Genomic DNA, 13,622 nt, shown 5'->3' with positions numbered 1-13,622 from the left:
TAAAAATTTGAAATCATCAAGGAAAAAAATTCTAACTGTCTGAAGGCAAAACTACACCAACACAAATTCCAGTACAAGGTACACATGAAAAAATTCTTAGCTGCGGTACACATGAAAATAGCTTTACTGCAGTACAGGGCAATGTAGGTAACATGAACTGCGAGGAAATTGCATCAAAACATAAGAAAATTCCAGTTTGTGTTCCTTAAGGGCGTGTTTGGTTGCCGTTTGCTACAGTGCCTGCATCGCATACACTTCTCCACCCAACCTGGCTATGCAAATGCAGCCTCAAATGCACCATATGCATGTTGTTTGGTTGCCTGCATGCCCTCTTACCTGCATGAGCTGAACCGCACTGCCTGGTGTTTGGTTGCCTGCATGTTAGTCCACAAACCCAAGGCATGGTGTTTGGTTGTATGCAAGGCCTGATGTGTGGTAACCTCTTTGGCTAGTTGGTGAGGTTACCACCACACTTCGGCAGCACCCATCCTAAGCACAACAGAGTATAACCAAATCATCAACTAGATAATTCAGATATAAGCAGTACGACAGTTCATAACAGTTCTACGCATAAATCATAGCAGACTCGATAGTACTTAGGGAGGCCCCGACCTACTCCTTGGCGGCGAAGGCTTCGTCGTGCTTCCCGCACTTGTTGACGACCTCAATGCCATCGTCGTCAAAGATGATGACCTTGAGGGTGTCGGAAGTGAGGAGCTTGAACGTCACCATGTAGCCGATCTTGATCTGATGAACGGCTGCGTAGGTGGCCCAACCCTGATCCAGGGTCACCCTGCCGTTCATCAGCTTGACCGTCACCTTCCAGGAGCAGCCGGTGTTGTTCCTGAGCTTGAACTCCGTCGACACCACGACGAAGTGCTTGGTGAAGTCCAGGGGCATTGGGATGCACTCAAGCTTCGGTGCAAGGATGACCTTGCAGAAGAGAGTTGGGCCATCCTCCTGATGGTAGTGGCCGTAGTTGTGGCGCTTGTTGCTGAGGGGCTCCTCCATGCCCTCGTCGTCGCCACCCTCAGGCGTCTTCGGGTCTTCCTCGGCGGTGGGCGGCAGCTCAACCTCGTTAGGCATTGGGTGAAAGGGATGCTCGCCCTTGTTGTCAATGGCCGGGAGCACCTCCGTGCCCATCGCATTGCTATCCTCGATCTGCACACAAGTCATGGAGTCAGGCATTGCACAGAGTTCATGGCTAATTCAAGAGCTTGCAGTTAAAATGGCATGACTGTCACTCTTCTCCTCCTCTCCACCCCCTATATTTATTCACCCCGCCCACCACTATTTACCCACCCCTTCTCTTCTCTCACTATCAACCTTCCTCCTCCCCATCGCCATGAGCTCTAGCTCCAGTTCCAATGGCAACCCCTTCCCTCGGGGTATTGGCTGGAGAGCCTTCTTCCTCGGGTGGACGGCTGCTGACCGGACCAAGTTCGAGAACACCATGGAGGTGTGCTCGAACTTCGGCTCCATGCCGGCAATGCAGAAGGAATCCAATGCCGTGCTCACGAAGGCCACTCAAGATGAGCTGAAGACGCTGATTCCTGACCCAGCGAAGGGCGCAATGGCAGTTGACATCCTTCGCTAGGCCATGAATCAGGCCGTCTCCGACGACCCTAAACAAGAAGAAGTGGCGCAAGTACAAGACCTACTTTGCTCCTAATGACCGCCGTGCCGCAGTATACTGGGAGACGGGTATCGCGTCGCCGCTGGTCATCGGCGGGGAGCCTAAGGAGGAGGAAGAAGAGGCGGTGCACATGCCATGTAGGGCGCTGGAGCCAGTCCGTCCTACCTGGCAGATCGACCTCGACTCCGCCGAGGACGACTAGGACGATCCGCCGGCCCGCACGGCGATGAAGAAGAAGATGAAGGCCAGCCGCTCGACCAGCTGCTCTACACGCCGGCGTCGGCCGCCGCGGTCAGTCGGTGTCCGTTCTGTACCCCCTTTCCCCCTATTGCCCTATCCCCCAATCCCTAAATCTACCGATCTTGCATGTATGAACTTCTATGTATGAACTGCTATGAACTAGTATGATTTACCCCTATGTTTAGCTACCTCCATTCCCCATTCCCGTCCGCCGTGGATCGAATCTAGCGTTCATGTGGAAGAGAGAGAAGTGCTTACCACCATTGGGGAGTCCGGTGGTCTTCTTCCTCTACTCCGATCCGCCGCCGCCGGTGAGAGTTGGGAGAGTGGGGAAGAGTGGGGAGAGGGAGCGGTGAGGGGCGGTGAGGCTAATAACTGTCGGTGCTTCGGGAAGCAACGCGGCTTCTCGAGCGTGGTCGCGCGCGTGCAGCCGCCCCCGTCCACGTGCACCGCTCGGGCCTGGCCCTGGAGAAACTGCCGATTCGTGCGTTTCCAGTGAGCCAGGCCCTGAGGTGCTTTAAGAAGCGTGCGATGCAGGCCCAATAGTGTATGCGGGCTATCAAACAGGCCGAATCCTTCCCGCGCGGGCCTGGTTGGACCTCACACAGGCAACCAAACACGTCCTAAGTATCTCAATTCAAAATTTGTCCTGAAGCTGATAGGTGTGGCCTGTGTGTCGGACTGACCTTGCTGGTAATTAGGTGCTACAATAGGGTGGGGCAATCTTCTATGTCATTCGGGCTGGTTCATCTAAACCACATGCGACAGTGCCGCTCCTCTCTTCAGTTTGCATGGGCCTAGCTAAGATTTTGACATAGCAATGTGGGTGCAGCAATCCACCAGCAGCGAATGCCGTAACCAAGCAGCGATGGAAGCTTCGACACAGCAGATGGCAACCAAGTGGTGACCACGGGGCCAAGCTATCCCTTCCATCAGGGGAGCCGTTGAATCACAGGAATGTTGCCTCTTCGAGTAAGTGTAGAAGTGCATGCTCTAGTCAATGCAACTAAAAAACCGATCTAATGAAAGAGACTAGGCAATACATTTATACGTCAATAGTAAGTGCACAATTTTGCGACGAGAAAGATTCATAGTGTCACCGTCGGCTTTTGGAGTGCCATGGGGAGATGCTAATGAACGCTCGTAGATGATGAAACAATGAAACTGCTATCAATACAAGCCGACCCATGTGCTAGATAAAGATGGTTATTCAATGTCATTAAAAAAGTTCACCGTGCTCAACTCACTAAGATTGTGTTAAGTATATGGGGGATTTGGAGCGCTAGAATGAAAACCATAGACAGAAAAACATATTTTTCAAAGTCCGGTACCTACCCATAATTGTTTAGAGCCATTCATAGCCGATTTGGAGTTGACTTTGAAGAAAGATGTGCCTACCAGCCATGCCTATTTGTAAAGGCCGCGCTGGATCCGCCTTTGATGAGAAGTGCTAAATTCATGTGTTAGTAAAGGACGATCAACACATAATGAAAATTAGCAATGGAAAATTTACAAGAGAAAACGTGTTAAAAAAAAATTCATGGCAGGATTTAGAAAAAGTGTAATGGTCACGTCATAAATTAAGGGGGGGTTGCTTCTGAAAGAGCCTGGCATTGGTTTTCATCACATAGCCAGATTCACCCAAAAAAACATTCATGTTAAGAAAAAGGTTAATGGAAAATTGAGAAAATAGTCGCATAATAAACGACAATAATTTCCGGTATGCAGTTGGTCTATGCGTCAATTAACGCATGTCAGCAAACAAGCCCAAGTATTATACATTACATATATAACAATAGTCTTGAACACAAATGAAATACACAACCCTCCTTTTTGTTGTGAAAATTATCAGATTTATTATAAAGATTCACCAAAAGTACAAACACCTCAAACATAATAAAAATTATATATTTTTTTGAGGGATAATAAAAACTATATTGATGTCCATGGACCACCGAAAAACCATTGCCGTCGCCAGAACGAGCCGTCGGCGCGGAACTGTCGCCGCTCCCATACCAGAGCCGACTTAACCTCATCGATGACAGCTAAGTCTTTGTACATATGCCTCTAAGAACTAGCACCCTGGAGCCGTAGTCGTCGGCTTTGACTCCAGGAATTGATCTGAAGAACCTGACACGAAATATCGCCGTTGTGTATGCACAATGAGAAGCTCTAAACTCGCCGCTGAGAGGAGCTGGCAGGAATCTACGTCGAACTCCATTTAACCTATCCCAACAGACGAAATTGAGGAGGATCGGAGCCCGAAAGATTGACTCGAAGCAAAAGCACCGCCCTCCATCCAAACGCCGCCACTGCGAGGACTAAAACCCTACCAATCTACTAGCTGGATCCGAGGCACCGAAAATCCCCTCCCCGTTACCGTCCACCGGAGCGGCAGGTGTAGGGGAGGCGAATGCATGGGCTCGCCCGTGAAGATCGAGGGGAAGAAGGCTTTTCCTAGTCACCTTGCGAGAGGGGAAGGAAAAGATAATTTAGCACCCTTTGCACACAGCCCTCCCATGACTACTTTTTTTTATATGTCCTATGACTACTTGGCTAAGGATCGGGATTGAAGCTAATCAGATGGCAGAGCCAAGACAGTTGAGGAAAATATCCATTAATGGTTCGCTTAAATTTTGGTCAAAAAAATTCATCAATGTCCATTAATGGTTCGCTTAACTTCTGGTCAAAAAAATTCATCATGAACAGAATATTATGTCATCATAAACAAATCGCCAAAAAAGTTATGGGCAATGATCATTGTCAAGGCAATAGAAACGCAATATGAACATAATTATTTGCAAATAGTTGAGAAAAAAATCTTTCAAAAACTTCGCTTTACTTTCAAATTACAGTTGGTCACTGCGCCAATTGGCGCAACAACTCATCTACTCCGTAGTATGTATTTATAGCAAGCCAAAGGAAAGGAAAACAGCGGACACATCGCACAAGAACCAAAAAAGAAAATCGGTGCAACGAGATTCCGACCTAGAAACTGATACGTGACGAGCAAAGAACAGTCGTTCAGAGCGGCGGAGAGAATACGTGGCCCATGATTTAACCCAATCAAGGTGGTGGAAGACTCAACAAGCCAAATGTACAAAACAAAATTTGCATAGGAATAACAGCATCAGAACAACAGCATCACATGTGTCGCGCTAACGAGGGCCATAATTTTTTAAAGAGAAAAAACAGAAAAATCGATTCCTTAGAGGCTAGTTTCTTAGTTATGGGCATGGTTGGGAATGGAATGGAACAGGATAGGATATGCTCAGCTAGCCTCACTGTTTCTCCCAATCCGTGTAATTCGAGTACAGTATTGGAAGTTCATGCACATGACATCACTCCTATGCAGTTTTCGGAATCAGGACAGCACTTCTACATCCTGCTCTCAGAAAGAAATTGTCGATCTTCTATAGATATACTTAAATTATTTGAAAGGATTTTTTTGCAGCAGCTTACATTTCGGCGGCGCCTTTTGTTTTTAAAAACAGTCATTCTTTTGCTCGATGGTGTTTCGCTCATTTTAGTCGAGTGCTCTTTGAGTCGAGTGCTATTTGCCCATTTTGAACCTGCCTTTAACAAGAGTTTATGCCTTGCTCAGTCGATAAGAACTCTGCCAAGTGGTCACACTCGACGAAAGTTTCCTTTTGTTCTTTTGGCATGCACGGTCGTCCTCTTTGTGCCTGCCAATTTTTTTGTCGGATCCACAATGTGAGTTTGGTATTCCCTTTTGTGTCTACCCAATTCTGTCGGGTCCATATTGTGAGTTTGGTATTGGGAGTCAATAAGTGTTCCTTGTCCGTTCTATTTCTACTGATTCATTCGAAAATATGCCGTTCTTTCTTACTTATTCATTTGGGAAGGACCTTCATATAGGTTCTGTAGCGTTTTATATTGGAATGGGTTATTGAGGACCAAGCAGTAATTTTTGTTACCCCAATTATCATTCTGTCTACAGTGCCTCGTTTTTCTCATCTAACCCTAGACGGCTAGGATGAACTTTTACCTCCAAACTTTATCAGCGATCCCGTGTATTCACCTTCCCTCTGCCTTCCGCTCCGCCGGCCGATGGCGGGGAGGGAAAACCCGATGCCTCCGCTCAAGTTAGTAGTTAGATTAGGTTTTTTTTAATCCTCGCACGTGCAATGCTCGGGCAGATGGCGGCACTTCTTCTACGAGTTTGTCTTCTAGACTCCGATTTTCCTCGAGTCCGTCTGTCTAGACTAGTCGGCGAAGCTTCGGCGTAGATTCCTGCCGTCTCCTTGGGGTGGTGAGGTTAGAGTTTCTCGTCAAGTAGCGAGAGTTGGTGTCAGGTACGGTGCTTCAGGTATATACAAGGGTTCAACAGTGATGACTACGGGGGTCAGGGCGCTGGTCCTTAAGGCCACGTACACGAAAACTTCCCGGCTATCATCGACAAGGTCATGCCGGCTCCAGCAGAAGAGGCGACAGCGGCGCATCGGCGGCTCGTTCTCATGACAGTAGTGATTGTTCGGTGGCCCTGAATCTCGATGTACTTTTTATATTATCTGAGATGCTTTCTATTTCTGATGAACTTTTATAAAAGATTTGATTGATCCTTTTCACAAAATAGTAATTGTTTTGCCAGAAAATAATTTGTTTTTCTGGAATATCACGGCTAGAATTGTCGAGGCATTGTTTGACGACCTCAACAGGTCCAGGCCCTAACCAAACAAAGGTGCGTTTTTTTCTTTAGGGGAACGACATCGACAGCGCGTTCTTAAATCCATCAAAGTTTGCCAAAAGCTAGAAAAGCCGCAACGCAACGGGAACAAAAAAGTCCAGCTATGGATCCAATTGACCCGGCCTCTCACGGTCGCATCACATCAAACCTTCCCATAAAAAGGCCTTCCACCTTTAACGACAAGTTTCACGCGGGAGATATTTTTGGGTTTACTTGGCGGCCAGGTGCCTACATGGCGGCGTTTCAGACCCCTACAAACCTCCTCCGAATTTGTGTCCGGTAGACGGAAAAACAGATACATAGACTGGAAAAATAAGGAATCGTGTTGCATAATAAACCACGTTTACACACCTTGATCCGGAGGATTACAGACGTTTTGGGGACGATGCCCTAACCTTTGCACATCTCATCACAACTTCCCATAAAAGGGGATCCGTTCCCTCACAAAGGAAAGAAAAAAAAGAGGAGGTTCGTGACGCGGTGGCAGAAGCCACAACGCAACAGAAGCAAAGAAAATCCAGCGGTGGATCCAAATTGTCCCAGCGTCACACGGTCACGCTCACGCCACATCAAGCCTCCCCATAAAAAGGCCTTCCGCCCTCCCTCCCGTCGCCCCCCACCCAATTTCCTAATCCATGGACGCCATGCCCGGCGCGCCCGTCCACGAGCCGCTGCTCGCGGCGGCGCGGCCCGGCAAGGACGCGGCGGCGGCGGCGGCGGACGAGGATGGGGCGCGTCAGGGCCTCGCCGCGGCGGAGGTGAAGCGGCTGGTGCGGCTCGGCGGGCCCATCATCGCCAGCTGCATCCTCCAGAACGTCGTCAACATGGTGTCCGTCATGGTCGTCGGCCACCTCGGCGAGCTGCCCCTCGCCGGCGCCTCCCTCGCCACCTCCCTCGCCAACGTCACCGGCTACAGCCTCCTCGTACGCGCCATTACGCCCCTCTAGTCCCCATCTATTTTTTTTTAAAGAATTCCGTGCCCTCGACTTGGAGACAGCCGATTGCTGTTTGTTGATTGATTAATCTGGTGGGCTGCAGACTGGCATGGCGACGGCGATGGACACGCTCTGCGGCCAGGCCTACGGCGCGCGGCTGTACCACCGGCTCGGCGTCTACAAGCAGCGCGCCATGGTGGTGCTCTCGCTCGCCTGCGTCCCCATCGTCCTCATCTGGGGCAACACCGCCAGGATCCTGGTGTTCCTCGGCCAGGACCCGGGCATATCGGCCGTGGCCGGCGAGTACGCGCGGTGGATGATCCCGTCGCTCGTCGTGTACGTGCCGCTGCAGTGCCACATACGGTTCCTGCAGTCGCAGAGCATCGTCCTGCCCGTGACAGCCAGCTCCGGCACCACGGCGCTCTGCCACCCGCTCGTGTGCTGGCTGCTGGTGTACAAGGCCGGCCTGGGGAGCAAGGGCGCCGCGCTCAGCAACGCCGTCTCCTACGGCATCAATCTGGTCATACTGTCTCTGTACGTCAGGCTGTCGAGCACCTGCAAGAACACCTGGAGCGGCTTCTCCCGGGAGGCGTTCAAGGATCTGCGCCAGTTCACCGCGCTCGCCATGCCGTCTGCCATGATGATCTGGTTGGTATATACTCCAAAACAAAATAGAAATTTTAGTATTTCCTTTTCTTCTTCTCTGGTACTCCTATATATTACTGTATTTTTTGACTTGCAAGTTGGAATAATTACTGCTTGTACATGTGCAGCTTGGAGTGGTGGTCATTTGAAATCCTTGTGCTTCTCTCTGGGCTTCTGCCGAATCCTCAGCTTGAGACATCAGTGCTGTCAATATGGTAAGCACAATGTTCTGGCCATGTTAATATCATGTGTGATTTCAGCTTCAAAAATCAAACACACCTACATATATATATAGCTTGTTCTCTGCAGTATGAACTGTACTTAGTTGATCCCTTTTGCAGCCTTAACACAGGGGCTCTGCTGTACATGGTACCACTTGGCCTTTCTTCTTCTATCAGGTCAGTTGTAATTCCTCAACTCAAAAGACCAATTCTGAATCCAATGAGTAACATTATGAAGTCCCATCATATATGTATGTGGTACAGTTTGAATTTTCATAAGTCCAATATAATCTTGTTTATCTGCTCAGCTGATTCTTGCTCTTTTTCCCGTCCGTAGCACGCGCGTCTCAAACGAACTTGGCGCTGGCCACCCAGAAGCAGCAAAGCTAGCGACGCGAGTGGTCATGTACATGGCCTTGTCTGTAGGATTGGTGTTAGCCCTGACCATGGTCTTGCTACGGAATGTTTGGGGGTACCTGTACAGCAATGAGCAGGAAATCGTCACATACATTTCAAGGATGCTGCCCATTCTCGGAATATCCTACTTGATAGATGGACTGCACAGTTCTCTTTCAGGTACATAGTCTTCATTGTTCTACACAGTTACTTCTGAATATATATAATCAGCAATCCATAAGAGCAAGAGCTAATTTACACAACTAACACCATATTTTTCTCAACTGTAAAGGCGTGCTTACCGGCAGTGGCAAGCAGAACATCGGCGCAGCAGTGAATCTCGGTGCGTTCTACCTGTTAGGCATTCCCTTGGCTGCGATGCTTGCGTTTGTCTTCCACCTAAACGGAATGGTAACAACTTCTCCTACTCAATTGTTTTACCTGCCATTGAATGTCATGGATGTCCTGAAATCTGAAACTGGTATGCTTCGACTAGGGTCTCTGGCTTGGCATCGTTTCCGGCAGCTTTACCAAACTGGTGCTGCTTACATTTATCGCATGCCGCATAGATTGGGAAAAGGAGGTAAATATAGCAGGCCTACCCATCACTAGGAGCAGTTTCATTGTTACAGTTTACTCTGAAGACAGGACAATGTAATGTGTTCTCTTGTTCATCCGATTCAGGCACTAAAGGCACAGGACAGGGTCTTGGGCTCAGCTCACCTACTTCCAGTATCGTAGCAACGTGAAGCATCAATCATGTGGATACACTATGGCACTTGTGCGTTGATGAGACATTCTTCAGCAAGGTCGACATATGGTCCTCGGATGTAAAACAGAGCAGCCTCAAACATGAGATCAGCAGGCAGGCAGGCATGATCCAGACATTTTGGCAGTTGTATGTTTGGTCGGATTCATTCTTGCGGTAAGTGTGTAAATGAGCTCTTGCTATAGGAGACAGTCTGTGGGTAAGCAATGCGCGGCGAAACCATTGTAATCTCCACCCAATTTGATCCAATGATGTTTGTTGTGTGGCATGTTGAGATGCATATATCCAGTAAGCAGCTTGGGGGGCGTCTGGAACACATAGCAACTGAAACTGAATATGATTGATTTGAAGAACTTGATCAGTTGCAAGCTACTCCCTCCGTTTCTTGTTAGTTTGCATATAAAATTTGTTTCAAGTCAAACTTTGTAGTTTGACCAACTTCATAGGAAAAATATAGCAACATTCACAATACGAAATCAATGTCATTGCATGGATCATCAAATTAGTTTTCATACTATATGACTTTAATATTGTGGTTGTCGATATTTTTTAATAAAAATTTGGTCAAACTTTGTGTACAAACTCAATTATTCTAAAACAAACGAAAAAACATTTAAAATATATTGAATGTATTACATCACAGTAACAGACTAACAGTAACAGGGAAACATAACTAGAATTAAATTTCTGAAGAAAAATACAGTGTGTCACATACTTTTTTACTGTTTTCTCGAATGCTGAGCTTTCTAAAACTTATTTGTTGCATTGTCATTCTCAAACTGATGGCCCTTAAGTGAATATACGGTTAATGTAAGAATTTTCATTTTTGTGACAAATCGTTGCATGGATTTAATATGCTAGTTATTGTTTTCATCTTCCTTGGATGCCAAATTTGTCTTCATGAACCAAGATGAAGCACTTTTATTATTTTTTTGTGTGGAGAAGCCACACTGTTTTGCAGATATAAAATGTGGAAAAACTGCTACATTTGTAATACTTATTCAAATATAGTTAAAATCGTCACCTTATCTTATGACCGTGGTTTATTTTCGTAATGGCTTTTCATGTAAAATTTTGTGTTCGTTGCTCTCAATTTCACCTGATGATTCCTAGCAATGGATACAAACCTTGAATGTTGAAGAATACAAGAGCATTTAGCATCAGCAATTGCTAGGGCTTGATTCAGCCTCTGTATAGCATCTGCAAAATCTTTTATTTTCCGAACAAACAAGTGCAATGCATTTTCACTAAGAATAAGTCGACAAATGCATACAAAAGAGGGCATATTCACAAAAAGTATTTCCAATGACGTTGAAGGATGCTCTCCAAATCATAACAAAGCGGACACTAACAGGCTATTTCAATCGATGGCTCTTGGCTTGCATCATACTTTGCAACTAAAACAATGAGCTGAAATTTCCAACATGTTGTTCCCAAAATTTGAGGCCTCCTAGGGGTAGAGAGGAAGGGGACCGAGCCAGCATGGAAAAGCCTTATCCTGATTAGTTTGCCTTACAAGGCAGTTATTTTTTTAGACAGTTAAATAGCGTTAGGTTTTTTTGTGAGAAATCTGTCTGTTTTATTCCATAACTATAGAATTACAATCCGTTAATACAAGATTATGAATGAACGGTGGCGGGGCCTGCAACCAACAAACGGTATTCCGAGTTGTGCGAACATAATTAGCATATGACAGTGTGAAACCCAATTCTGGGTTCTAGCAATCTTGGCCAGAATAAACTCCCCCTCAACCATGAGCGTCTTGATTTCATTGGTCAGGTGACCATACCACGATCGACAAGAGAGTTATGAGATAGAACAATGATGATTGTCTTGCTTTCATTGATCATATGGCCATACGGCGATCTGACAAGAGAGTCATCAGATAAAGCTCCCAAAGAATCCGACTACACTATTTTTTTTTTGTGGTTCGGAGAGTTGACCATTGGAGTGATAGTCATTCTTCCAGTATTGCATGTATTTTGGTTTCGAGTGCATCATTGCAGTAGAACAGTTGGCAGAGGCAAAGATTCATGTGTGTGTTTCTGAGTATGATGCCTGCACCTGATGAGCTATCACCCGGAGAGAGAGATCGATCGACAGAGAGCGCTAACTAGTCCGCCTGTGCCCGGTGGTGGCGGCCATCGCTGGTCCGCCGACCGCTTGTCGAATTGCACCTAGTGACAGTCCCATCTACAGGAACTTTGCCCTTGGCAATCTCCTCGGTATGCAGCTGCTTCGTATTGAGAAAGAGAGCTTAAATAGGTACACAAGAAATTCTTAGATTCTTCAGTGGGTGGAATATTCTTCCCGTAAACCAAGTCACTACGGAGTCTCCAGATTCTCCATGTGAGCATGATGATCATGTCATGCACCTCACTCGAATGCACCGCAAGCAGATGTAACAACAGTTCATCACCAGTGTGCGCGACATGTTCCTTCAGCTATAGTTTAGTAGCATTATCAAATGTGACCAGTGCATGATACACATCATCATCAGCTGTACCGCACAAGGGGCACGTCTTCACGGGCATCAAATGGCGAACTTGCTTGCACTTAGTAGCCGCGAGCGCACCCAAGACCACCGTCTATGTGTTTAAACATGAACACCCCAAATCAGGACGTAACCCCACAACCCTAGAAGGCGAATGTGCGGCATTTTTTTGCCACATCACCCTGTCCAGCGGGACCCACACGTCATAATCATGATCAAAATGCACAGAGCCACCAGCCAGTGTTTTTCATAAAAGATTAAGCACAAAGTTTACGATTTTTGGTACAAAACTGTGAAGTCAATGGTTTCTGTAACTCACTCACTAACCAAAGGGCCGGTGCATGGTGCATGAGAGTGACAACAGCTAGGAGGAGCCGCCGGGGGCGGGGGGGGGGGGGGGGGGGGGGGGCTCTTCCAGGAAAGAACAAATTGGTGCTATTAATTTCTATGAAATTGAGGCAAGTAATTAAGGTCCCCCAAAAAAGGCATGTGATTATGACTCGCCTAAATGTGAATTCACCATGACACCTAGCCTCCGCTCCTCCCGGAGAACTAGTCTCACATTTGAAATGATAGCATAACTGGTTTAGTGCCAAAAATTGGTATGCCAATGTCTGGGATTGTGCCAAATATTGGCTACTAATTGGTTGGTTACCAACTTATCTTGCCTATCTCATATAAAGTTACCAACATTTCGCTACTCTTGGTATTCCCAATATTTGGCAATACCAACATTTGGCTAGCCAAATATTGGTAGCAAACCCATCATACTCTGAGTTTGTGGTCGCCGCTCATCACAACCTACCTCCCTGGTTCGGGATGGAGCTTGTTCATCTCCGTACCCCTTGTAATGGCCTCCAATTCAAAGCCAAGTAGTCTGACCTCCCACAGGCCTCGTGTTAGCGCCAACATTGCCGCATCTCTCTCTCTCTCTCTCTCTCTCTCTCTCTCTCTCTCTCTCTCTCTCTCTCTCTCTCTCCCTCCCTCCCTCCCTCCCTCCCTCCCTTCCTCCCTCCCTCTCTCTCTCTCTCTCTCTCTCTCTCTCTCTCTGCTAGGGAAATTCATATGTTGCTGTTGTGATGATGTTCATATGAACTCTAGATTTGATTAGGGGAGTAGGCATTTTTTTAGCATTTACGAAAAAAGATTAGCAAATTTTTTAAGAAAATTGGCTAGGGCAATTTTTTATGAAAAATGCCTAAACAGTAATTCCATTTAGCTTTAAATTACCAGAGGGTATATAAATAATAGTAGCATTTAGCTTTAAATTACCAGAGGGTATATAAATAATAGTAGCATTTAGCTTTAAATTAATAGAGGCTATAAACAAAAAATGGTAGCATTTAGCTATAAAAAATACTTAGACTATTTCAATTATTTGGACTATGGACCTGAATCTGGTCCAAATTTCATTCAACTAAAATTTGAATTATTTGGACTATGGACCTGAATATTTTTGAACAAACTGGTTGTAGGTACTAAGGTCTTGCCGTGGAAATTTTGATGAGGTCAGAAGGTTTAGAGAAAATGGAGTTCCTTTGCAATTTCTAATAAGGTCAATGATAACCCACAAGTATA

General features: G+C 46.5%; 1 protein-coding gene across 1 annotated transcript; it reads left to right on the top strand.

Annotated features, from left to right (window-relative positions):
* Nucleotides 1-7,180: 7,180 nt before the first annotated feature.
* Nucleotides 7,181-10,583, top strand: LOC123159364 (protein DETOXIFICATION 16). Its single transcript, XM_044577193.1, has 8 exons — nt 7,181-7,507; nt 7,623-8,167; nt 8,293-8,379; nt 8,506-8,562; nt 8,723-8,961; nt 9,074-9,192; nt 9,278-9,364; nt 9,466-10,583. The coding sequence occupies exons 1-8, from the start codon at nt 7,220-7,222 to the stop codon at nt 9,520-9,522; spliced, it is 1,479 nt and encodes a 492-aa protein (XP_044433128.1). The 5' UTR covers nt 7,181-7,219; the 3' UTR covers nt 9,523-10,583.
* The last annotated feature ends 3,039 nt before the right edge of the window (nt 10,584-13,622 follow it).

The sequence above is a fragment of the Triticum aestivum genome, chromosome 7B (assembly GCF_018294505.1).
Source record: "Triticum aestivum cultivar Chinese Spring chromosome 7B, IWGSC CS RefSeq v2.1, whole genome shotgun sequence".
NCBI classification, from domain to species: domain Eukaryota; kingdom Viridiplantae; phylum Streptophyta; class Magnoliopsida; order Poales; family Poaceae; genus Triticum; species Triticum aestivum.
This window is presented reverse-complemented; position numbering and strand designations above follow the sequence as displayed.